Here is a 25,255-nt window from a genome sequence, read left to right as displayed (position 1 = left end):
GGCGTTCCATAGCAAAGACCCAAACGGCGTTTCATATCAAAGACCCAAACGGCGTTCCATAGCAAAGACCCTAACGGCGTTCCATAGCAAAGACCCAAACGGCGTTCCATAGCAAAGACCCGAACAGCGTTCCATAGCAAAGACCCGAACAGCGTTCCATAGCAAAGACCCGAACAGCGTGCCATAGCAAAGACCCGAACAGCGTTCCATAGCAAAGACCCGAACGGCGTTCCATAGCAAAGACCCGAACGGCGTTCCATAGCAAAGACCCGAACGGCGTTCCATAGCAAAGACCCAAACGGCGTTCCATAGCAAAGACCCAAACGGCGTTCCATAGCAAAGACCCAAACGGCGTTCCATAGCAAAGACCCAAACGGCGATCCATAGCAAAGACCCAAACGGCGTTCCATAGCAAAGACCCAAACGGCGTTCCATAGCAAAGACCCAAACGGCGTTTCATAGCAAAGACCCAAACGGCGTTCCATAGCAAAGACCCAAACGGCGTTCCATAGCAAAGACCCGAACAGCGTTCCATAGCAAAGACCCGAACAGCGTTCCATAGCAAAGACCCGAACAGCGTTCCATAGCAAAGACCCAAACGGCGTTCCATAGCAAAGACCCAAACGGCGTTCCATAGCAAAGACCCAAACGGCGTTCCATAGCAAAGACCCAAACGGCGTTCCATAGCAAAGACCCAAACGGCGTTCCATAGCAAAGACCCAAACGGCGTTCCATAGCAAAGACCCAAACGGCGTTCCATAGCAAAGACCCAAACGGCGTTCCATAGCAAAGACCCAAACGGCGTTCCATAGCAAAGACCCAAACGGCGTTCCATAGCAAAGACCCAAACGGCGTTCCATAGCAAAGACCCGAACTGCGTTCCATAGCAAAGACCCGAACGAACAAAGACCCAACGGCGTTCCATAGCAAAGACCCAAACGGCGTTCCATAGCAAAGACCCAAACGGCGTTCCATAGCAAAGACCCAAACGGCGTTCCATAGCAAAGACCCAAACAGCGTTCCATAGCAAAGACCCAAACGGCGTTCCATAGCAAAGACCCAAACGGCGTTCCATAGCAAAGACCCAAACGGCGTTCCATAGCAAAGACCCAAACAGCGTTCCATAGCAAAGACCCAAACGGCGTTCCATAGCAAAGACCCAAACGGCGTTCCATAGCAAAGACCCAAACGGCGTTCCATAGCAAAGACCCAAACGGCGTTTCATAGCAAAGACCCAAACAGCGTTCCATAGCAAAGACCCAAACGGCGTTTCATAGCAAAGACCCAAACGGCGTTCCATAGCAAAGACCCAAACGGCGTTCCATAGCAAAGACCCAAACAGCGTTCCATAGCAAAGACCCAAACGGCGTTCCATAGCAAAGACCCAAACGGCGTTCCATAGCAAAGACCCAAACGGCGTTTCATAGCAAAGACCCAAACGGCGTTCCATAGCAAAGACCCAAACGGCGTTCCATAGCAAAGAAAGACCCGAACAGCGTTCCATAGCAAAGACCCAAACAGCGTTCCATAGCAAAGACCCAAACGGCGTTCCATAGCAAAGACCCAAACGACGTTTCATAGCAAAGACCCAAACGGCGTTCCATAGCAAAGACCCAAACAGCGTTCCATAGCAAAGACCCAAACGGCGTTCCATATCAAAGACCCAAACGGCGTTCCATAGCAAAGACCCAAACGGCGTTCCATAGCAAAGACCCAAACGGCGTTCCATAGCAAAGACCCGAACGGCGTTCCATAGCAAAGACCCGAACAGCGTTCCATAGCAAAGACCCGAACAGCGTTCCATAGCAAAGACCCGAACAGCGTGCCATAGCAAAGACCCGAACAGCGTTCCATAGCAAAGACCCGAACAGCGTTCCTTAGCAAAGACCCGAACAGCGTTCCATAGCAAAGACCCGAACGGCGTTCCATAGCAAAGACCCAAACGGCGTTTCATAGCAAAGACCCAAACGGCGTTCCATAGCAAAGACCCAAACAACGTTTCATAGCAAAGACCCAAACGGCGTTCCATAGCAAAGACCCAAACAGCGTTCCATAGCAAAGACCCAAACAGCGTTCCATATCAAAGACCCAAACGGCGTTCCATAGCAAAGACCCAAACAGCGTTCCATAGCAAAGACCCGAACGGCGTTCCATAGCAAAGACCCGAACGGCGTTCCATAGCAAAGACCCGAACGGCGTTCCATAGCAAAGACCCGAGCGGCGTTCCATAGCAAAGACCCAAACGGCGTTCCATAGCAAAGACCCAAACGGCGTTCCATAGCAAAGACCCAAACGGCGTTCCATAGCAAAGACCCAAACGGCGTTCCATAGCAAAGACCCAAACGGCGTTCCATAGCAAAGACCCAAACGGCGTTCCATATCAAAGACCCAAACGGCGTTCCATAGCAAAGACCCAAACGGCGTTCCATAGCAAAGACCCAAACGGCGTTCCATAGCAAAGACCCGAACAGCGTTCCATAGCAAAGACCCGAACAGCGTTCCATAGCAAAGACCCGAACAGCGTGCCATAGCAAAGACCCGAACAGCGTTCCATAGCAAAGACCCGAACAGCGTTCCATAGCAAAGACCCGAACGGCGTTCCATAGCAAAGACCCGAACGGCGTTCCATAGCAAAGACCCAAACGGCGTTCCATAGCAAAGACCCAAACGGCGTTCCATAGCAAAGACCCGAACTGCGTTCCATAGCAAAGACCCGAACGGCGTTCCATAGCAAAGACCCGAACGGCGTTCCATAGCAAAGACCCAAACGGCGTTCCATAGCAAAGACCCAAACGGCGTCCCATAGCAAAGACCCAAACGGCGTTCCATAGCAAAGACCCAAACGGCGTTCCATAGCAAAGACCCAAACGGCGTTCCATAGCAAAGACCCAAACGGCGTTCCATAGCAAAGACCCAAACAGCGTTCCATAGCAAAGACCCAAACGGCGTTCCATAGCAAAGACCCAAACGGCGTTCCATAGCAAAGACCCAAACGGCGTTCCATAGCAAAGACCCAAACGGCGTTTCATAGCAAAGACCCAAACAGCGTTCCAAGCAAAGACCCAAACCCAAACGGCGTTTCATAGCAAAGACCCAAACGGCGTTCCATAGCAAAGACCCAAACGGCGTTCCATAGCAAAGACCCAAACAGCGTTCCATAGCAAAGACCCAAACGGCGTTCCATAGCAAAGACCCAAACGGCGTTCCATAGCAAAGACCCAAACGGCGTTTCATAGCAAAGACCCAAACGGCGTTCCATAGCAAAGACCCAAACGGCGTTCCATAGCAAAGACCCGAACAGCGTTCCATAGCAAAGACTCAAACAGCGTTCCATAGCAAAGACCCAAACGGCGTTCCATAGCAAAGACCCAAACGACGTTTCCATAGCAAAGACCCAAACGGCGTTCCATAGCAAAGACCAAAACAGCGTTCCATAGCAAAGACCCAAACGGCGTTCCATATCAAAGACCCAAACGGCGTTCCATAGCAAAGACCCAAACGGCGTTCCATAGCAAAGACCCAAACGGCGTTCCATAGCAAAGACCCGAACGGCGTTCCATAGCAAAGACCCGAACAGCGTTCCATAGCAAAGACCCGAACAGCGTTCCATAGCAAAGACCCGAACAGCGTGCCATAGCAAAGACCCGAACAGCGTTCCATAGCAAAGACCCGAACAGCGTTCCTTAGCAAAGACCCGAACAGCGTTCCATAGCAAAGACCCGAACGGCGTTCCATAGCAAAGACCCAAACGGCGTTTCATAGCAAAGACCCAAACGGCGTTCCATAGCAAAGACCCAAACAACGTTTCATAGCAAAGACCCAAACGGCGTTCCATAGCAAAGACCCAAACAGCGTTCCATAGCAAAGACCCAAACAGCGTTCCATATCAAAGACCCAAACGGCGTTCCATAGCAAAGACCCAAACAGCGTTCCATAGCAAAGACCCAAACGGCGTTCCATAGCAAAGACCCGAACGGCGTTCCATAGCAAAGACCCGAACGGCGTTCCATAGCAAAGACCCGAACGGCGTTCCATAGCAAAGACCCAAACGGCGTTCCATAGCAAAGACCCAAAAAGACGGCGTTCCATAGCAAAGACCCAAACGGCGTTCCATAGCAAAGACCCAAACGGCGTTCCAAAGACCAAACGGCGTATAGCAAAGACCCAAACGGCGTTCCATAGCAAAGACCCAAACGGCGTTTCATATCAAAGACCCAAACGGCGTTCCATAGCAAAGACCCTAACGGCGTTCCATAGCAAAGACCCAAACGGCGTTCCATAGCAAAGACCCGAACAGCGTTCCATAGCAAAGACCCGAACAGCGTTCCATAGCAAAGACCCGAACAGCGTGCCATAGCAAAGACCCGAACAGCGTTCCATAGCAAAGACCCGAACAGCGTTCCATAGCAAAGACCCGAACGGCGTTCCATAGCAAAGACCCGAACGGCGTTCCATAGCAAAGACCCAAACGGCGTTCCATAGCAAAGACCCAAACGGCGTTCCATAGCAAAGACCCAAACGGCGTTCCATAGCAAAGACCCAAACGGCGATCCATAGCAAAGACCCAAACGGCGTTCCATAGCAAAGACCCAAACGGCGTTCCATAGCAAAGACCCAAACGGCGTTCCATAGCAAAGACCCAAACGGCGTTCCATAGCAAAGACCCAAACGGCGTTCCATAGCAAAGACCCGAACAGCGTTCCATAGCAAAGACCCGAACAGCGTTCCATAGCAAAGACCCCATAGAACGGCGTTCCATAGCAAAGACCCAAACGGCGTTCCACTAGCAAAGACCCAAACGGCGTTCCATAGCAAAGACCCAAACGGCGTTCCATAGCAAAGACCCAAACGGCGTTCCATAGCAAAGACCCAAACGGCGTTCCATAGCAAAGACCCAAACGGCGTTCCATAGCAAAGACCCAAACGGCGTTCCATAGCAAAGACCCAAACGGCGTTCCATAGCAAAGACCCAAACGGCGTTCCATAGCAAAGACCCAAACGGCGTTCCATAGCAAAGACCCGAACGGCGTTCCATAGCAAAGACCCGAACTGCGTTCCATAGCAAAGACCCGAACGGCGTTCCATAGCAAAGACCCGAACGGCGTTCCATAGCAAAGACCCAAACGGCGTTCCATAGCAAAGACCCAAACGGCGTTCCATAGCAAAGACCCAAACAGCGTTCCATAGCAAAGACCCAAACGGCGTTCCATAGCAAAGACCCAAACGGCGTTCCATAGCAAAGACCTAAACGGCGTTCCATAGCAAAGACCCAAACGGCGTTCCATAGCAAAGACCCAAACGGCGTTCCATAGCAAAGACCCAAACGGCGTTCCATAGCAAAGACCCAAACGGCGTTCCATAGCAAAGACCCAAACGGCGTTCCATAGCAAAGACCCAAACGGCGTTTCATAGCAAAGACCCAAACGGCGTTCCATAGCAAAGACCCAAACAGCGTTTCATAGCAAAGACCCGAACAGCGTTCCATAGCAAAGACCCAAACGGCGTTCCATAGCAAAGACCCAAACGGCGTTCCATAGCAAAGACCCGAACAGCGTTCCATAGCAAAGACCCAAACGGCGTTCCATAGCAAAGACCCAAACGGCGTTCCATAGCAAAGACCCAAACGGCGTTCCATAGCAAAGACCCAAACGGCGTTTCATAGCAAAGACCCGAACAGCGTTCCATAGCAAAGACCCAAACAGCGTTCCATAGCAAAGACCCAAACGGCGTTCCATAGCAAAGACCCGAACAGCGTTCCATAGCAAAGACCCAAACGGCGTTCCATAGCAAAGACCCAAACGGCGTTCCATAGCAAAGACCCAAACGGCGTTCCATAGCAAAGACCCAAACGGCGTTTCATAGCAAAGACCCGAACAGCGTTCCATAGCAAAGACCCAAACAGCGTTCCATAGCAAAGACCCAAACGGCGTTCCATAGCAAAGACCCGAACAGCGTTCCATAGCAAAGACCCAAACGGCGTTCCATAGCAAAGACCCAAACGGCGTTCCATAGCAAAGACCCAAACGGCGTTCCATAGAAATCCTGGTTGAGAATGAAACGACTAAACAAATGAACAACGAAACAGCACATCAAGTAAGTGAAAGAAATAGGTTTTGATTACGTTTTACTGGTAATGGGGACATACGTAAATGCCAACAAAATAACATTTTGGTCAGTGTGTGTGTGTGTGTGTGTGTGTAACCTTAATTTAACTAGGCAAGTCTGTTAAGAACAAATTCTTATTTGCAATGACGGCCTACCCCGGCCAAAGCCGGACGACGCTGGGCCAATTGGGCGCCACCCTATGGGACTCCCATTCACGGCCGGATGTGATACAGCCTGGATTCGAACCAGGGACTGTAGTGTCGCATCTTGTGTTGAGATGCAGTGCCTTAGACCTGCTGCGTCCATGTGTGTGTGTTAACTATTTAACTGTACTAGAATGCTTCAAAAGCAGCATAAATGTTAAATATCGGTTATCGGTATCAGAAGGAACATTTTGGATATCGGTATTCGCCAAAATGTCATATCGGTGCATCACTAATTGAAATGTCATTGGATCTGTAATTCTCATTGAACGCAAGTCTGACAAGCAGTTGATTCATTTTATTCATTCTACTATTTCTATGCTTCTTGTTGTTAAGCTTCGTTTTTGCATCTTTTTACTTTCAGTTTTGTCCACCAGCTTCAAACAGCTGAACATTCTATATTTTTGGTTTTTGAATAAGATGATACAATGAATCTCTACATTTCTTGTTTTGTCACATAAACTGAAATAAATCAAACAGTTTATCATTTTTATCCAGGTAATACCGGCGCGATTTCTACACACGACACATTTACAACCATACTTTTGGTACAAGGTGACAACATACTGACAGACAGTGTCTGGTAGCTTCCCTCTTTAAGCTCATTCGATCTTGTTTCTGGGTTTGAACACCACAGTGGAATAGTTCACAGCGTCATCATTATGATTATCATCACTGTCCTCCCCATCCTTCCCATCCTCCATGTCCTCCCCGTCCTCCATATCATCTCCTTTGTCTGTTTCACCCCCTCTCTTTCTTCTGTTGGGCTACATATCCTGGCAGAGGCCTCTTCTGTCTTCACCTCATCGTAATAGTCATTCTCCTCCTCCTTCGCCTCTCAGCTATTCCTCCACGTTCTTGTAGTCATCTCATGTGCAGATCGTCCATCGACCATGGTACCTTCCTCCCAGGACAGACGCCACGTTCTCATAGTCCCCCTTTAAAGACGCCTCGGGGGAAACGTTGATGTAATCCTTGTCTTGGCTGAATGCTCTGACACTGGGATTAATGCAGGGGCCAAAGGTGAAATTGTCAGACTAGAAAGAACACAGGGGAAATGTCAACTTTACACACTGTTATTCATATAGGACTTATTCTGTATTTTATAGAACTCAACAGTTGTCAGGATTGTGCACATCTCAAGTAAACTTATAACAGAATAGCCTAACATAATGTTATCCAAGTTATATTATGTTATTTTTAGCTTCATGTTGTTATGGCAATAATCAAAAGCAGAGGTTTTAGAGGGTTCCTGCTTCCTGTGACGTCAATCACCATGTCATCAGAACTCGTTGAGGAAGTCTTGTCATCAACAAAATGGAGACATCCGTATTGAATTTAGTTTATAAAGTCTGTATGTACTTAAATAATGTCTGGTCTACATTGGTTAATTGTAAAACAAATGTACATAATGATTGGCATACCAAGTGGGAATGTTACTTATACACAGGAGAGAGATACGTTTATCTGCAGCCTCTTCAATGACTCCGGTGAGATGATGGTGTTGATGGTACATAATAAATGCAGTCTCCCAGTCATAAGCATTGCCATGAGTCATATTTGTTGGGGTGGTCCTGGAGAATCCTACCTGGTATTTGCCTCCACCTTGGTTGGATGCGGCTGGTTTTAGTGAAAGACAAAAAAAAATCATATGTTGATTTATGATTGGATGTAATGGATAAGATAGCTGCTCAGATTTACCTAACAGATAACGCCCTGTATGTTACAGACATCTAGCTATTGTTCCCCAAAAGGGACGAAGAGCATTAAGAAAGTTAGGGAAGAGTCCTAGTTTATGCATGCCATGTCGCTGATGCTTTTATCCAAAGCGACTTACAGTCATGCGTGCATCCATTTTTTGTATGGGTGGCCCCAGCGGGAATTAAACCCATTATTGCGCCAGAGGACCACATCTATCTTGAGATGCAGCCATTGTGTTTAACTTAAACTTCTGTGTATGTCATGCATTACAGGATGTCAACTTCATTTACTCAAAAAGATTTCAAGTGAAAATGAGAGTTTATGTAAGTAAATGATTGACACCGGTGAGATTCTGATGTAACAGGGCTAGGGTCAATTCAAATTGAAGGCAGTCAATTCATGGAGGTGATTCCAATATAAAATTCAAACATTTAAAAACATTTGAAATATTTGGTTTCTTCTTTTCAGTTTATTGAAAATCATTGAAATTGGAAAAATTATTGAACTGGAATTTCAGTTTACTTCCTGAATTGACTGCCTTGAATTAAAATTGACCCCAACCTTGTTATGTAAGGAACAATCTTATTAACATATGAGATTATGATGACATCTGATTTATCAACCATTGTTTTAAGTTTAAATGATCACCGTTAACACTCACCCCTTCGCTTCTTCAGAACCACCAACACAATGCTAAGGATATGGCAGTGCCTCTCCTATGGCCTCTCCTATGGCCATGTATGTAGAACACCAATGAGTTTGGGCCGCAGCAAAAAAACAAATAACACAGTGGGTGAGGATGTATTGCCTTTGAGCCGAATACTAACTTATCTCATCTTATCCGATCTGTTTTTGTCCAAATCTTCTATAGACAATGCATGATTTACGTGAAAGTCTGAGTTAAGAGGACACATATCAAGTTAGGATTTATACCAGTTAATGTCATTGATATAACAACAATAACTATTGTCGGTAATTCCATTTCTATCAAACCTCAGGATAAGACCCAGATGCAGACATAGAAGGCAGATGGTTAGAATCTCTGATATTTATTAAAATACAAGGGGCAGGCAAGAGGCAAGTCAAGGACAGGCATAAGTTCGTAAAACAGGTCAGAGTCCGAAAGGTACAGGGTGGCAGGCAGGCTCGAGGTCAGGGCAGGCCGACTGGTAAAGGGAGCAGGCAGGCTCGAGGTCAGGGCAGGCTGAAAGGTACAGGGTGGCAGGCAGGCTCGAGGTCAGGGCAGGCCGAAAGGTACAGGGTGGCAGGCAGGCTCGAGGTCAGGGCAGGCCGAAAGGTACAGGGTGGCAGGCAGGCTCGAGGTCAGGGCAGGCCGAATGGTACAGGGTCGCAGGCGGGCAGGCTCGAGGTCAGGGCAGGCCGAATGGTATGGCAGGCGGGTTCGGTGTCAGGGCGGGCAGAAAAGGTTGGAACTGTTAACTTATTGTTTCTCCAGTCTCTGGAAACTTGGCAAAAAGCTGCTCACAGTTTTCAATGATAGGCCAAATTGGACATTTCCATAGCCAGTAACCATCTGAACACTTAAATCCCACAGCCTTCAAATTTCCCATTATTTAGCTGAACTCCCGAATCACCTGTTGAAATTGTAGAATTGACACTTTGTATATTTTTTTATTTAGTTCTAATTTGCATGCAAATGTCCGAATGAGGATACCAGATCTGGTATAATTCACACAGGACCCGTTTTGTGATCTGCCTTTTTCTACACTGTCATTCATTTTCTTGTACTGTAATATACATTTCAGTGAACAGAACAGTAGCTTTAAACCATGCTAGCTAGGGCTAGCCACTCAACAAAATCTATGGGCTTTTAACACTGTTGTCTGCCTTTTAGTCAATAAAACTAAATGTTTTCATGTTTGGTTAACTACTAATTAAGTTTATGAATTTACTTTATTTAGTTACTTTAGTACCCCCCCTTAATGCATTGTGGTCTGTTCTGTTGAACCTTACCTTCCAACCTGGTAAGCAGAAGCATCCCGATAAGAAAACTGGAGATTATCTTCATGTTCATGTACAGTATTAAAGTCCTACTACTCTAGGCCCAAGGTCTCTGACCCAGTAAAGGTGCAGTTGTCTCTGAGTGTCTACATGCTTTGGCTACTTCATTCTAAAACATTTTCCACATAGTTCATCTTATGCTTGAGCAGTTTATAGACCAATAGATCAGACAAATAAGCCAAACCCCCAGTGAAAACGTGTTGACCACAACCACTCTGTAGAGAGGAAACCATGTTGATGTTGAACTGATAACACATGAGGTGGAGTTGCTTGAAAGTATTGCTGAAGATAAATTACATTTCAGTCTGCTGGATTACAGTGCCCATTTATTGAATGGTGTCATCTTTTTGATTTCCAGTTGCATTCATAAAACTATCACAGATATCAGAACGGAAATATGTTGCAAAACATAGGGTTCACCCACACACATATGGGTAACACATGACAGTGGCTGTTGTAAACAAGAAATTGTAAATTCATTATAAAGTAATTTCATCAATAGCTGTCATGAATCGTCATAGATGATATAGCAATATTTCAAGTGTAGGCCTTGGGATTTTGTCTGCTTTTTACACATTAATATATCTACCTACATCATATTGTCAGGCACTGTTCAAAATATAATTAAATACATAACTGAGAGACGTAGAGCCCATCCTAATAACTATCATTTCCCGTAACGTAGGCCGAAGGAGTTATGGTTGTATGAGGACCTCCATGCTCGATTCTGACGAATCCTGTTTTGTGGGTGGGGCTTCGCTGGGTACCACCACCACCACACCCTTCTGGGTAGTTCCGCCTCTAGCAGTGGTTTGTCTACGTCATTGGGTAGAAGAGCAGGACGTTTGTCAGGGGGTGGGCCCTCTGTTGATGCAGTGGATAAATCTCTCAAGACTTTTAGTATTGCATTGTCTGGACTCTCCCCTGTGGAAACAAAGTTTATATTGCATTGTAGATCCCAATATGAGCTTTAACAGTCACCACAGCAAAAACAACACGTCTCAGTCACCCTTTATATCTCTGTTATAATACTGTCATGTCATAGTCTAAATGATGATTTTAGGACTAACACTCATGTGAAGCATGACCTTCATGCTTTCTATCTCATCTCATTTGATCTAAACCACTGATAATTTGTCCACATACATACTGTATTTACAGACACTATTTAATTTACTTGAGTGACTGTACCTTGGGTATAGTGGGAGTATCTGAGACTGCTAGTGGGGAAAGTCTCTGTTAGTGAAGCGATTAACATCAGAACCACGGTGAACGGCAGCATGGTTGGTGGTGTTAACCTAGAACCCACCGCTTGGCTTAATGTATCTGTAAGGAGAAACACAGGAGAGAAGTCCAGTACATTAAAGGTGCAGTAATGAACAACATTTGAATAGACCTTAGGGTAGTAGGAAGGCCTTAAAAGTGAATTATCTAGCCAAAATAAAGCATGGTAAAAAAAACCTGTATATGTATATGACTGTATATTGTCAACCTGCTCACCTCACTTCTGTAAATGGATACAGTGCATCTTAGCAGGGGTTGGTTTAGTGTGTAAAGGCAGTTTGACATATTGGGGATGTGTGTAAAAGGCAGTTGATGTATTGGGGATGTGTGTAAAGGCAGTTTGACGTATTGTGGATGTGTGTAAAAGGCAGTTGATGTATTGGGATGTGTGTAAAGGCATTTTGATGTATTGGGGATGTGTGTAAAGGCAGTTGATGTATCGGAATGTGTGTAAAGGCATTTTGATGTATTGGGGATGTGTGTAAAGGCATTTTGATGTATTGGGGATGTGTGTAAAGGCATTTTGATGTATTGGGGATGTGTGTAAAAGGCAGTTGATGTATCGGGATGTGTGTAAAGGCATTTTGATGTATTGGGGATGTGTGTAAAGGCATTTTGATGTATTGGGGATGTGTGTAAAAGGCAGTTGATGTATTGGGGAGATGTGTACATTTTTTATTTTTATTTTTTTATTTCACCTTTATTTAACCAGGTAGGGTAGTTGAGAACAAGTTCTCATTTACAACTGCGACCTGGCCAAGATAAAGCATAGCAGTGTGAACAGACAACAACACAGAGTTACACATGGAGTAAACATTAAACAAGTCAATAACACAGTAGAAAAAAAGGGAAAAAAGAGTCTATATACATTGTGTGCAAAAGGCATGAGGAGGTAGGCGAATAATTACAATTTTGCAGATTAACACTGGAGTGATAAATGATCAGATGGTCATGTGCAGGTAGAGATACTGGTGTGCAAAAGAGCAGAAAAGTAAATAAATAAAAACAGTATGGGGATGAGGTAGGTAAATTGGGTGGGCTATTTACAGATGGACTATGTACAGCTGCAGCGATCGGTTAGCTGCTCAGATAGCAGATGTTTAAAGTTGGTGAGGAAGATAAAATTCTCCAACTTCAGCGATTTTTGCAATTCATTCCAGTCACAGGCAGCAGAGAACTGGAAGGAAAGGTGGCCAAATTAGGTGTTGGCTTTAGGGATGATCAGTGAGATACACCTGCTGGAGCGTGTGCTACGGGTGGGTGTTGCCATCGTGACCAGTGAACTGAAATAAGGTGGAGCTTTACCTAGCACGGACTTGTAGATGACCTGTGGGTCTGGCGACGAATATGTAGCGAGGGCCAGCCGACGAGAGCACACAGGTCGCAGTGGTGGGTTGTATAAGGTGCTTTAGTAACAAAACAGATGGCACTGTGATAAACTGCATCCAGTTTGCTGAGTAGAGTATTGGAAGCTATTTTGTAGATGACATCGCCGAAGTGGAGGATCGGTAGGATAGTCAGTTTTACTAGGGTAAGTTTGGCGGCGTGAGTGAAGGAGGCTTTGTTGCGGAATAGAAAGCCGACTCTAGATTTGATTTTAGATTGGAGATGTTTGATATGAGTCTGGAAGGAGAGTTTACAGTCTAGCCAGACACCTAGGTACTTATAGATGACCACATATTCTAGGTCGGAACCATCCAGGGTGGTGATGCTAGTTGGGCGTGCGGGTGCAGGCAGCGAACGGTTGAAAAGCATGCATTTGGTTTTACTAGCTTTTAAGAGCAGTTGGAGGCCACGGAAGGAGTGTTGTATGGCATTGATGCTCGTTTGGAGGTTAGATAGCACAGTGTCCAAGGAAGGGCCAGAAGTATACAGAATGGTGTCGTCTGCGTAGAGGTGGATCAGGGAATCGCCCGCAGCAAGAGCAACATCATTGATATATACAGAGAAAAGAGTCGGCCCGAGAATTGAACCCTTTGGCACCCCCATAGAGACTGCCAGAGGACCGGACAACATGCCCTCCGAATTGACACACTGAACTGAACTGAAATGGCAGTTGATGTATTGGGGAGATGTGTAAAAGGCAGTTGATGTATTGGGGAGATGTGTAAAAGGCAGTTAATCTATTGGGGAGATGTGTAAAAGGCAGTTGATGTATTGGGGATGTGTATAAAAGGCAGTTGATGTATTGGGGAGATGTGTAAAAGGCAGTTAATCTATTGGGGAGATGTGTAAAAGGCAGTTGATGTATTGGGGATGTGTATAAAAGGCACTTGATCTATTGGGGAGATGTGTAAAAGACAGTTGATGTATTGGGGATGTGTTTAAAAGGCAGTTGATGTATGTAAAAAGCTGTTTGAGGTATTGTGGATGTGTGTAAAAGGCAGTTTGACGTATTGCGGGAGATGTGTAAAAGCCAGTTGATATATTGGGGATGTGTGTAAAAGGCAGTTTATTGTATTGCTGATATGTGTAAACAGCTGTTTGAGGTATTGTGGATGTGTGTAAATGGCATTTTGAAGTATTGTGGATGTGTGTAAAAGGCAGTTGATGTATTCGGGAGGTGTGTAAAAGGCAGTTGATGTATTGGGGACATGTGTAAAAGGCAGTTGATGTATTGGGGAGATGTGTAAAAGGCAGTTGATGTATTAGGGATGTGTGTAAAAGGCAGTTGATCTATTGGGGAGATGTGTAAAAGACAGTTGATGTATTGGGGATGTGTGTAAAAGGCAGTTGATATATTGGGGATATGTGTAAAAGACAGCTGATGTATTGGGGATGTGTTTAAAAGGCAGTTGATGTATGTAAAAAGCTGTTTGAAGTATTGTGGATGTGTGTAAAAGGCAGTGTGACGTATTGCGGGAGATGTGTAAAAGCCAGTTGCTATATTGGGGATGTGTGTAAAAGGCAGTTTAATGTATTGGGGATGTGTGTAAACAGCTGTTTGACGTATTGTGGATGTGTGTAAAAGGCAGTTGATGTATTGGGGATGTGCTTAAAAGGCAGTTGATGTATTCGGGAGGTGTGTAAAAGGCAGGTGATGTATTGGCGACATGTGTAAAAGGCAGTTGATGTATTGGGGAGATGTGAAAAAGGCAGTTGATGTATTGGCGATGTGTATAAAAGGCAGTTGATCTATTGGGGAGATGTGTAAAAAACAGTTGATGTATTGGGGATGTGTTTAAAAGGCAGTTGATGTATGTAAAAAGCTGTTTGAGGTATTGGGGAGGTGTGTAAAAGGCAGTTTAATGTATTGGGGATGTGTGTAAAAAGCTGTTTGAGGTATTGTGGATGTGTGTAAAAGGCATTTTGAAGTATTGGGGATGTGTGATAAAGGCAGTTTGACGTATTAGGGATGTGTGTAAAAAGCTGTTTGAAGTATTGGGGAGGTGTGTAAAAGGCAGTTTGATGCATTGGGGATGTATGTAAAAGGCAGTTTGATGTATTGGGGAGGTGTGTAAAAGGCAGTTTAATGTATTGGGGATGTGTGTAAAAGGCAGTTTAATGTATTGGGGAGGTGTGTAAAAGGCAGTTTGATGTATTGGGGATGTGTGTAAAAGGCATTTTGAAGTATTGGGGAGGTGTGTAAAAGGCATTTTGAAGTATTGGGGAGGTGTGTAAAAGGCAGTTTGATGCATTGGGGATGTATGTAAAAGGCAGTTTGATGTATTGGGGGATGTGTAAAAGGCAGTTTGATGTATTGCGGAGATCTGTAAAAGGCATTTTGAAGTATTGGGGAGGTGTGTAAAAGGCATTTTGAAGTATTGGGGATGTGTTTAAAAGGCAGTTGATGTATGTAAAAAGCTGTTTGAGGTATTGTGGATGTATGTGAAAGGCAGTTTGATGTATTGGGGAGATGTGTAAAAGGCAGTTTGAAGTATTGGGGATGTGTGATGAAGGCAGTTTGAGGTATTGGGGAGGTGTGTAAAAAAGCAGTTTGATGCATTGGGGATGTATGTAAAACGCAGTTTGATGTTTTGGGAAGGTGTGTAAAAGGCAGTTTGAAGTATTGGGGATGTGTGATAAAGGCAGTTTGATGTATTGGGGATGTGTGTAAAAAGCTGTTTGAGGTATTGGGGAGGTGTGTAAAAAGCAGTTTGATGCATTGGGGAGGTGTGTAAAAGGCAGTTTGAAGTATTGGGGAGGTGTGTAAAAGGCAGTCTGAATTATTGGGGATGTATGTAAAAGGCAGGTTGATGTATTGGGGACGTGTGTAAAAGGCAGTTTAATGTATTGGGGATGTGTGTAAAAAGCTGTTTGAGGTATTATGGATGTGTGTGAAAGGCAGTTGATGTATTTGGGATTTATGTAAAAAGCTGTTTGAGGTATTGTGGATGTGTGTAAAAGGCAGTTTGACATATTGGGGATGTGTGATAAAGGCAGTTTGAAGTATTGGGGAGGTGTGTAAAAAGCAGTTTGATGCATTGGGGATGTATGTAAAAGGCAGTTTGATGTATTGGGGATGTGTGTAAAAGGCAGTTTGATGTATTGGGGATGTGTGTAAAAGGCAGTTTGATGTATTGGGGAGGTGTGTAAAAGGCAGTTTGAAGTATTGGGGACGTATTGGGGATGCGTGTAAAAGGCAGTGTGAAGTATTGGGGAGGTGTGTAAAAGGCAGTTTGAAGTATTGGGGAGGTGTGTAAAAGGCAGTTTGATGTATTGGGGAGGTGTGTAAAAGGCAGTTTGAAGTATTGGGGATGTATGTAAAAGGCAGTTTGATGTATTGGGGAGGTGTGTAAAAGGCAGTTTGAAGTATTGGGGATGTGTGTAAAAGGCAGTCGATGTTTATTTAACTAGGCAAGTCAGTTAAGAACAAATTCTTATGTTCAATGACCGCCTAGGAACAGTGGGTGCCTTGTTCAGGTAGAATGACAGATTAACATCTTGCCAGCTAAGGGATTTGAACATACAACCTTGCAGTTAATAGTCCAATGCTCTAACCACTAGGCTATGCTGCTGCCCTGGGATTTTGAAGTATTGTGGATGTGTGTAAAAGGCAGTTGATGTATTGTGGATGTGTGTAAAAGGCAGTTGATGTATTGGGGAGATGTGTAAAAGGAAGTTGATGTATTGGCGATGTGTATAAAAGGCAGTTGATCTATTGGGGAGATGTGTAAAAAACAGTTGATGTATTGGGGATGTGTTTAAAAGGCAGTTGATGTATGTAAAAAGCTGTTTGAGGTATTGGGGAGGTGTGTAAAAAGCAGTTTGATGCATTGGGGATGTATGTAAAAGGCAGTTTGATGTATTGGGGAGGTGTGTAAAAAGGCAGTTTGATGTATTGGGGAGGTGTGTTAAAGGCAGTTTGAAGTATTGGGGATGTATGTAAAAGGCAGTTTGATGTATTGGGGATGTGTGTAAAAGGCAGTTTGATGTATTGGGGGTGTGTGTAAAAGGCAGTTTGAAGTATTGGGGAGGTGTGTAAAAGGCAGTTTGAAGTATTGGGGATGTATGTAAAAGGCAGTTTGATGTATTGGGGATGTGTGTAAAAGGCAGTTTAATGTATTGCTGATGTGTGTAAACAGCTGTTTGAGGTATTGTGGATGTGTGTAAAAGGCAGTTTGAAGTATTGTGGATGTGTGTCAAAGGCAGTTTGAAGTATTGTGGAGATGTGTAAAAGGCAGTTGATGTATTGGGGACATGTGTAAAAGGCAGTTGATGTATTGGGGATGTGTGATAAAGGCAGTTTGACGTATTAGGGATGTGTGTAAAAAGCTGTTTGAAGTATTGGGGAGGTGTGTAAAAGGCAGTTTGATGCATTGGGGATGTATGTAAAAGGCAGTTTGATGTATTGGGGAGGTGTGTAAAAGGCAGTTTAATGTATTGGGGATGTGTGTAAAAGGCAGTTTAATGTATTGGGGAGGTGTGTAAAAGGCAGTTTGATGTATTGGGGATGTGTGTAAAAGGCATTTTGAAGTATTGGGGAGGTGTGTAAAAGGCATTTTGAAGTATTGGGGAGGTGTGTAAAAGGCAGTTTGATGCATTGGGGATGTATGTAAAAGGCAGTTTGATGTATTGGGGGATGTGTAAAAGGCAGTTTGATGTATTGCGGGAGATCTGTAAAAGGCATTTTGAAGTATTGGGGAGGTGTGTAAAAGGCATTTTGAAGTATTGGGGATGTGTTTAAAAGGCAGTTGATGTATGTAAAAAGCTGTTTGAGGTATTGTGGATGTATGTGAAAGGCAGTTTGATGTATTGGGGAGATGTGTAAAAGGCAGTTTGAAGTATTGGGGATGTGTGATGAAGGCAGTTTGAGGTATTGGGGAGGTGTGTAAAAAGCAGTTTGATGTAAAAAACGCTTTGATTTTTGAAGGTGTGTAAAAGGCAGTTTGAAGGGGGATGTGTGATAAAGGCAGTTTGAAATGTGTGTAAAAAGCTGTTTGAGTTTGATGCAGTTTGATGCATTGGGGAGGTGTGTAAAAGGCAGTTTGAAGTATTGGGGAGGTGTGTAAAAGGCAGTCTGAATTATTGGGGATGTATGTAAAAGGCAGTTTGATGTATTGGGGACGTGTGTAAAAGGCAGTTTAATGTATTGGGGATGTGTGTAAAAAGCTGTTTGAGGTATTATGGATGTGTGTGAAAGGCAGTTGATGTATTTGGGATTTATGTAAAAAGCTGTTTGAGGTATTGTGGATGTGTGTAAAAGGCAGTTTGACATATTGGGGATGTGTGATAAAGGCAGTTTGAAGTATTGGGGAGGTGTGTAAAAAGCAGTTTGATGCATTGGGGATGTATGTAAAAGGCAGTTTGATGTATTGGGGATGTGTGTAAAAGGCAGTTTGATGTATTGGGGATGTGTGTAAAAGGCAGTTTGATGTATTGGGGAGGTGTGTAAAAGGCAGTTTGAAGTATTGGGGACGTATTGGGGATGCGTGTAAAAGGCAGTGTGAAGTATTGGGGAGGTGTGTAAAAGGCAGTTTGAAGTATTGGGGAGGTGTGTAAAAGGCAGTTTGATGTATTGGGGAGGTGTGTAAAAGGCAGTTTGAAGTATTGGGGATGTATGTAAAAGGCAGTTTGATGTATTGGGGAGGTGTGTAAAAGGCAGTTTGAAGTATTGGGGATGTGTGTAAAAGGCAGTCGATGTTTATTTAACTAGGCAAGTCAGTTAAGAACAAATTCTTATGTTCAATGACCGCCTAGGAACAGTGGGTGCCTTGTTCAGGTAGAATGACAGATTAACATCTTGCCAGCTAAGGGATTTGAACATACAACCTTGCAGTTACTAGTCCAATGCTCTAACCACTAGGCTATGCTGCTGCCCTGGGATTTTGAAGTATTGTGGATGTGTGTAAAAGGCAGTTGATGTATTGTGGATGTGTGTAAAAGGCAGTTGATGTATTGGGGAGATGTGTAAAAGGAAGTTGATGTATTGGCGATGTGTATAAAAGGCAGTTGATCTATTGGGGAGATGTGTAAAAACAGTTGATGTATTGGGGATGTGTTTAAAAGGCAGTTGATGTATGTAAAAAGCTGTTTGAGGTATTGGGGAGGTGTGTAAAAAGCAGTTTGATGCATTGGGGATGTATGTAAAAGGCAGTTTGATGTATTGGGGAGGTGTGTAAAAAGGCAGTTTGATGTATTGGGGAGGTGTGTTAAAGGCAGTTTGAAGTATTGGGGATGTATGTAAAAGGCAGTTTGATGTATTGGGGATGTGTGTAAAAGGCAGTTTGATGTATTGGGGTTGTGTGTAAAAGGCAGTTTGAAGTATTGGGGAGGTGTGTAAAAGGCAGTTTGAAGTATTGGGGAAGTATGTAAAAGGCAGTTTGATGTATTGGGGATGTGTGTAAAAGGCAGTTTAATGTATTGCTGATGTGTGTAAACAGCTGTTTGAGGTATTGTGGATGTGTGTAAAAGGCAGTTTGAAGTATTGTGGATGTGTGTCAAAGGCAGTTTGAAGTATTGTGGAGATGTGTAAAAGGCAGTTGATGTATTGGGGACATGTGTAAAAGGCAGTTGATGTATTGGGGAGATGTGAAAAAGGCAGTTGATGTATTGGCGATGTGTATAAAAGGCAGTTGATCTATTGGGGAGATGTGTAAAAAACAGTTGATGTATTGGGGATGTGTTTAAAAGGCAGTTGATGTATGTAAAAAGCTGTTTGAGGTATTGGGGAGGTGTGTAAAAGGCATTTTGAAGTATTGGGGATGTGTGATAAAGGCAGTTTGACGTATTAGGGATGTGTGTAAAAAGCTGTTTGAGGTATTGGGGAGGTGTGTAAAAAGCAGTTTGATGCATTGGGGATGTATGTAAAAGGCAGTTTGATGTATTGGGGAGGTGTGTAAAAGGCAGTTTGAAGTATTGGGGATGTGTGTAAAAGGCAGTTTGATGTATTGGGGGTGTGTAAAAGGCAGTTTGAAGTATTGGGGAGGAGTGTAAAAGGCAGTTTGAAGTATTGGGGATGTATGTAAAAGGCAGTTTGATGTATTCGGGATGTGTGTAAAAGGCAGTTTAATGTATTGGGGATGTGTGTAAAAGGCAGTTTGATGTATTGGGGATGTATGTAAAAGGCAGTTTGATGTATTGGGGGATGTGTAAAAGGCAGTTTGATGTATTGGGGAGGTGTGTAAAAGGCAGTTTGACGTATTGTGTAAAAGGCAGTTTAATGTATTGGGGATGGAAAAAGCTATTTGAGGTAATGTGTAAAAGGCAGTTTGATGTATTGGGGAGGTGTAAAAGGCAGTGTGAAAGATCTGTAAAAGGCAGTTTGATGTATTGGGGATGTATGTAAAAGGCAGTTTGATGTATTGGGGGATGTGTAAAAGGCAGTTTGATGTATTGGGGAGGTGTGTAAAAGGCAGTTTGACGTATTGCGGGAGATCTGTAAAAGGCAGTTTAATGTATTGGGGATGTGTGTAAAAAGCTGTTTGAGGTATTGTGGATGTGTGTAAAAGGCATTTTGACGTATTGGAGATGTGTGATAAAGGCAGTTTGATGTATTGGGGATGTGTGTAAAAAGCTTTTTGAGGTATTGGGGAGGTGTGTAAAAAAGCAGTTTGATGCATTGGGGATGTATGTAAAACGCAGTTTGATGTTTTGGGGAGGTGTGTAAAAGGCAGTTTGAAGTATTGGGGATGTGTGATAAAGGCAGTTTGATGTATTGGGGATGTGTGTAAAAAGCTGTTTGAGGTATTGGGGAGGTGTGTAAAAAGCAGTTTGATGCATTGGGGAGGTGTGTAAAAGGCAGTTTGAAGTATTGGGGAGGTGTGTAAAAGGCAGTTTGAAGTATTGGGGATGTATGTAAAAGGCAGTTTGATGTATTGGGGATGTGTGTAAAAGGCAGTTTAATGTATTGGGGATGTGTGTAAACAGCTGTTTGAGGTATTGTGGATGTGTGTAAAAGGCAGTTTGAAGTATTGTGGATGTGTGTCAAAGGCAGTTTGAAGTATTGTGGAGATGTGTAAAAGGCAGTTGATGTATTGGGGACATGTGTAAAAGGCAGTTGATGTATTGGGGAGATGTGAAAAAGGCAGTTGATGTATTGGCGATGTGTATAAAAGGCAGTTGATCTATTGGGGAGATGTGTAAAAAACAGTTGATGTATTGGGGATGTGTTTAAAAGGCAGTTGATGTATGTAAAAAGCTGTTTGAGGTATTGGGGAGGTGTGTAAAAGGCATTTTGAAGTATTGGGGATGTGTGATAAAGGCAGTTTGACGTATTAGGGATGTGTGTAAAAAGCTGTTTGAGGTATTGGGGAGGTGTGTAAAAAGCAGTTTGATGCATTGGGGATGTATGTAAAAGGCAGTTTGATGTATTGGGGAGGTGTGTAAAAGGCAGTTTGAAGTATTGGGGATGTGTGTAAAAGGCAGTTTGATGTATTGGGGGTGTGTGTAAAAGGCAGTTTGAAGTATTGGGGAGGAGTGTAAAAGGCAGTTTGAAGTATTGGGGATGTATGTAAAAGGCAGTTTGATGTATTCGGGATGTGTGTAAAAGGCAGTTTAATGTATTGGGGATGTGTGTAAAAGGCAGTTTGATGTATTGGGGATGTATGTAAAAGGCAGTTTGATGTATTGGGGGATGTGTAAAAGGCAGTTTGATGTATTGGGGAGGTGTGTAAAAGGCAGTTTGACGTATTGCGGGAGATCTGTAAAAGGCAGTTTAATGTATTGGGGATGTGTGTAAAAAGCTATTTGAGGTATTGGGGGATGTGTAAAAGGCAGTTTGATGTATTGGGGAGGTGTGTAAAAGGCAGTTTGATGTATTGCGGGAGATCTGTAAAAGGCAGTTTGATGTATTGGGGATGTATGTAAAAGGCAGTTTGATGTATTGGGGGATGTGTAAAAGGCAGTTTGATGTATTGGGGAGGTGTGTAAAAGCAGTTTGACGTATTGCGGGAGATCTGTAAAAGGCAGTTTAATGTATTGGGGATGTGTGTAAAAAGCTGTTTGAGGTATTGTGGATGTGTGTAAAAGGCATTTTGACGTATTGGAGATGTGTGATAAAGGCAGTTTGATGTATTGGGGATGTGTGTAAAAAGCTTTTTGAGGTATTGGGGAGGTGTGTAAAAAAGCAGTTTGATGCATTGGGGAGGTGTGTAAAAGGCAGTTTGATGTATTGGGGATGTGTGTAAAAGGCATTTTGAAGTATTGGGGAGGTGTGTAAAAGGCATTTTGAAGTATTGGGGATGTGTTTAAAAGGCAGTTGATGTATGTAAAAAGCTGTTTGAGGTATTATGGATGTGTGTGAAAGGCAGTTGATGTATTTGGGATTTATGTAAAAAGCTGTTTGAGGTATTGTGGATGTGTGTAAAAGGCAGTTTGACATATTGGGGATGTGTGATAAAGGCAGTTTGAAGTATTGGGGAGGTGTGTAAAAAGCAGTTTGATGCATTGGGGATGTATGTAAAAGGCAGTTTGATGTATTGGGGATGTGTGTAAAAGGCAGTTTGATGTATTGGGGATGTGTGTAAAAGGCAGTTTGATGTATTGGGGAGGTGTGTAAAAGGCAGTTTGAAGTATTGGGGACGTGTGTAAAAGGCAGTTTGAAGTATTGGGGATGCGTGTAAAAGGCAGTGTGAAGTATTGGGGAGGTGTGTAAAAGGCAGTTTGAAGTATTGGGGAGGTGTGTAAAAGGCAGTTTGATGTATTGGGGAGGTGTGTAAAAGGCAGTTTGATGTATTGGGGATGTGTGTAAAAGGCAGTTTGAAGTATTGGGGATGTGTGTAAAAGGCAGTCGATGTTTATTTAACTAGGCAAGTCAGTTAAGAACAAATTCTTATGTTCAATGACCGCCTAGGAACAGTGGGTGCCTTGTTCAGGTAGAATGACAGATTAGCATCTTGCCAGCTAAGGGATTTGAACATACAACCTTGCAGTTACTAGTCCAATGCTCTAACCACTAGGCTATGCTGCTGCCCTGGGATTTTGAAGTATTGTGGATGTGTGTAAAAGGCAGTTGATGTATTGGGGAGATGTGTAAAAGGCAGTTTCATGTATTGTGGATGTATGTAAAAGACAGTTTGATCTATTGGGGATGTATGTAAAAGGCAGTTTGATGTGTCAGGGATGTGTGTGGTTGCTGGGCAACTTGCCAATGTGACCTCAGTGTTAACTCATGACACCTGCTCTGTGGAGATGAAAGCAACTCACCCTGCAGAGCACACAGGAGGAACACAGGGGAAAGGTTGGGGTATTGACCTCCCACAGCTGACTGAATACTCCCAGAGCTGCTCGTACTCTTCTCAACGAAGACAGAAACTCACTCTTTCAGACACACACATAGATTATTGTGCATGCACGCACGGACGCGCACACACACAAAACAGAATCTCCTCCTACTCCTATCCCCCCCCCACACACACACACACTCTCTCAAAAACTCAACAGTTGACTTCAAACACGAGCATCAAAGGTCTGTGACATCATTACCAACCACTACTTCCTCAGTTATCTCTGGCTGACGGGATGCGCTTGATATTCAAGTATCCTGTTTACTCACTGCTAGAGTCCCATTTCTTCCCAAACACCACATTGTAACGATGAGAAGTAAAACATTTCCAAATCTTTCATATTCAAGGAGCTTTCCAGGGAGCCCTGAATCACTTTTTATTGGCTAATTATTTTTTCCTGACTTGCTTACTTTGGACAGTTAAGCGGAAGGGAAACATTAGCTACGGCAGGGTAGCCTAGTGGTTAGAGTGTTGGACTAGCAACCGGAAGATCGTAAGTTCAAACCCCCAAGCCGACAAGGTACAAATCTGTCCTTCTACCCCTGAACAGGCAGTTAACCCACTGTTCCTAGGCCATCATTGAAAATAAGAATTAAAAGATTAAGATTAAAAAAAGGTTTTCATATACCAATAAATCCTGAATCATATTAATAATCTAAAGAAAAATCCACTTTGGACCAACAGAATATTTTCAGTAACCAGTTGAATGTAGTACTCATAAATTCAAACTAGACATGGTCCTATGTAGCTCAATTGGTAGAGTATGACGCTTGCAATGCCAGGATAGTGGGTTTGATTCCTGGGAACACATATATATGTAAAAAAAAAAATATATATATATTTTAAAAAGTATGCACGCATGACTGTAAGTGACTTTGGATAAAAGTGTCTGTTAAAATGCATACAAAAATAGAATTATCCTAAAAATAATATCATCTTCAGAAACCTCCAGATTGTGGTTTTGATGGAGGGGAACCTTGACTCAAGCCTTGACTCTTCTGGCTCGTTAAACACTAAAGAGGTCTGTAACCTAGTAGTTTATCTGCTTTCCATACTCCGCTAAAGTCAAAGACACTGATCCTGCAGTGCAGATCTCAGTTAACAAAGGGATACTGATCACTGCCTGCCTCAGCTGTGGATCTGGTAAACCTGGCACTCCTCTGGTGCATTACAGTACACCACACTAACCACAACCTTTACTACGTTCCTGAAAACCTTGACAAGGCATATGTACAGTACATTGAATGTAAATAAAGAGAACGATAGACTGACAAAAATAGGTGATTCTTGACATCTTGAACTTCCTGGAAACCCAGTTTCTTTCTTGAATTCTACTTGCTGAAATTTAGGCCAAATATCTTATTTGTTTAGAACCAGGAGCAATCAATGTGGTTGATTTCAACACCAGGATGACAAACCACTCAGTTTCAAGGCAATGGCATACATATTCTGTTCACCATAACAAAATCTACCATGGGAGGAACAACATTGGCTTACCTGTTTCCCTGTGGAGCCGCCTGAAGAGGAAAGATATGTAGACCACTCCGACTGTGTCCTCACTACCCACCCCAAAGGGGCTTTTGTAGGGTGACCATTTGCGTCATCATCCCTGTGTTGTAACCTGGTGTGCTTGGACCTCCTCCCTTCTTTCTATCTCTCCTTTCATCCCTCTGTTCTCTCATCTGTTTGGTGATTTCCAGAATTTCTCAGAAGTGAATCCCCTGAATTGGACAAAATGAAGTTGTATTTAGACCCATCCAGCACATAATGCAAGGTAATTAAGTTGTATTTAGACCCATCCAGCACATAATGCAGGGTAATTAAGTTGTATTTAGACCCATCCAGCACATAATGCAGGGTAATTAAGTTGTACTTCGACCCGTCCAGCACATAATGCAGGGTAATTAAGTTGTATTTAGACCCGTCCAGCACATAATGCAGGGTAATTAAGTTGTATTTAGACCCATACAGCACATAATGCAGGGTAATTAAGTTGTATTTAGACCCGTCCAGCACATAATGCAGGGTAATTAAGTTGTATTTAGACCCATCCAGCACATAATGCAGGGTAATTAAGTTGTATTTAAACCCGTCCAGCACATAATGCAGGGTAATTAAGTTGTATATAGACCCATCCAGCACATAATGCATGGTAATTAAGTTGTATATAGACCCATCCAGCACATAATGCAGGGTAATTAAATTGTATTTAGACCCATCCAGCACATAATGCAGGGCAATTAAGTTGTATTTAGACCCATCCAGCACATAATG

General features: G+C 43.4%; 1 protein-coding gene across 1 annotated transcript; it reads right to left on the bottom strand.

Annotated features, from left to right (window-relative positions):
- Positions 1–10,348: 10,348 nt before the first annotated feature.
- kiss1 (KiSS-1 metastasis suppressor) lies at positions 10,349–25,255 on the bottom strand. The gene is made up of 3 exons (XM_052473763.1): positions 24,479–25,255; positions 11,223–11,357; positions 10,349–10,955 (listed from the first exon to the last, which is right to left on the bottom strand). Exons 2-3 carry the CDS (start codon positions 11,311–11,313, stop codon positions 10,699–10,701), a joined length of 348 nt encoding a protein of 115 aa, XP_052329723.1. The 5' UTR covers positions 11,314–11,357; positions 24,479–25,255; the 3' UTR covers positions 10,349–10,698.

This window comes from Oncorhynchus keta, chromosome 21, assembly GCF_023373465.1.
Source record: "Oncorhynchus keta strain PuntledgeMale-10-30-2019 chromosome 21, Oket_V2, whole genome shotgun sequence".
Lineage (NCBI taxonomy): Eukaryota > Metazoa > Chordata > Actinopteri > Salmoniformes > Salmonidae > Oncorhynchus > Oncorhynchus keta.
This window is presented reverse-complemented; position numbering and strand designations above follow the sequence as displayed.

Excerpts from the sequence above, each read along its gene's own strand:
- kiss1 (XM_052473763.1), bottom strand. The coding sequence starts at position 11,313 with ATGCTGCCGTTCACCGTGGTTCTGATGTTAATCGCTTCACTAACAGAG. Across the intron at positions 10,956-11,222 it reads ATACTCCCACTATACCCAAG|GGGAGAGTCCAGACAATGCA; the intron begins GTACAGTCACTC and ends TTGTTTCCACAG.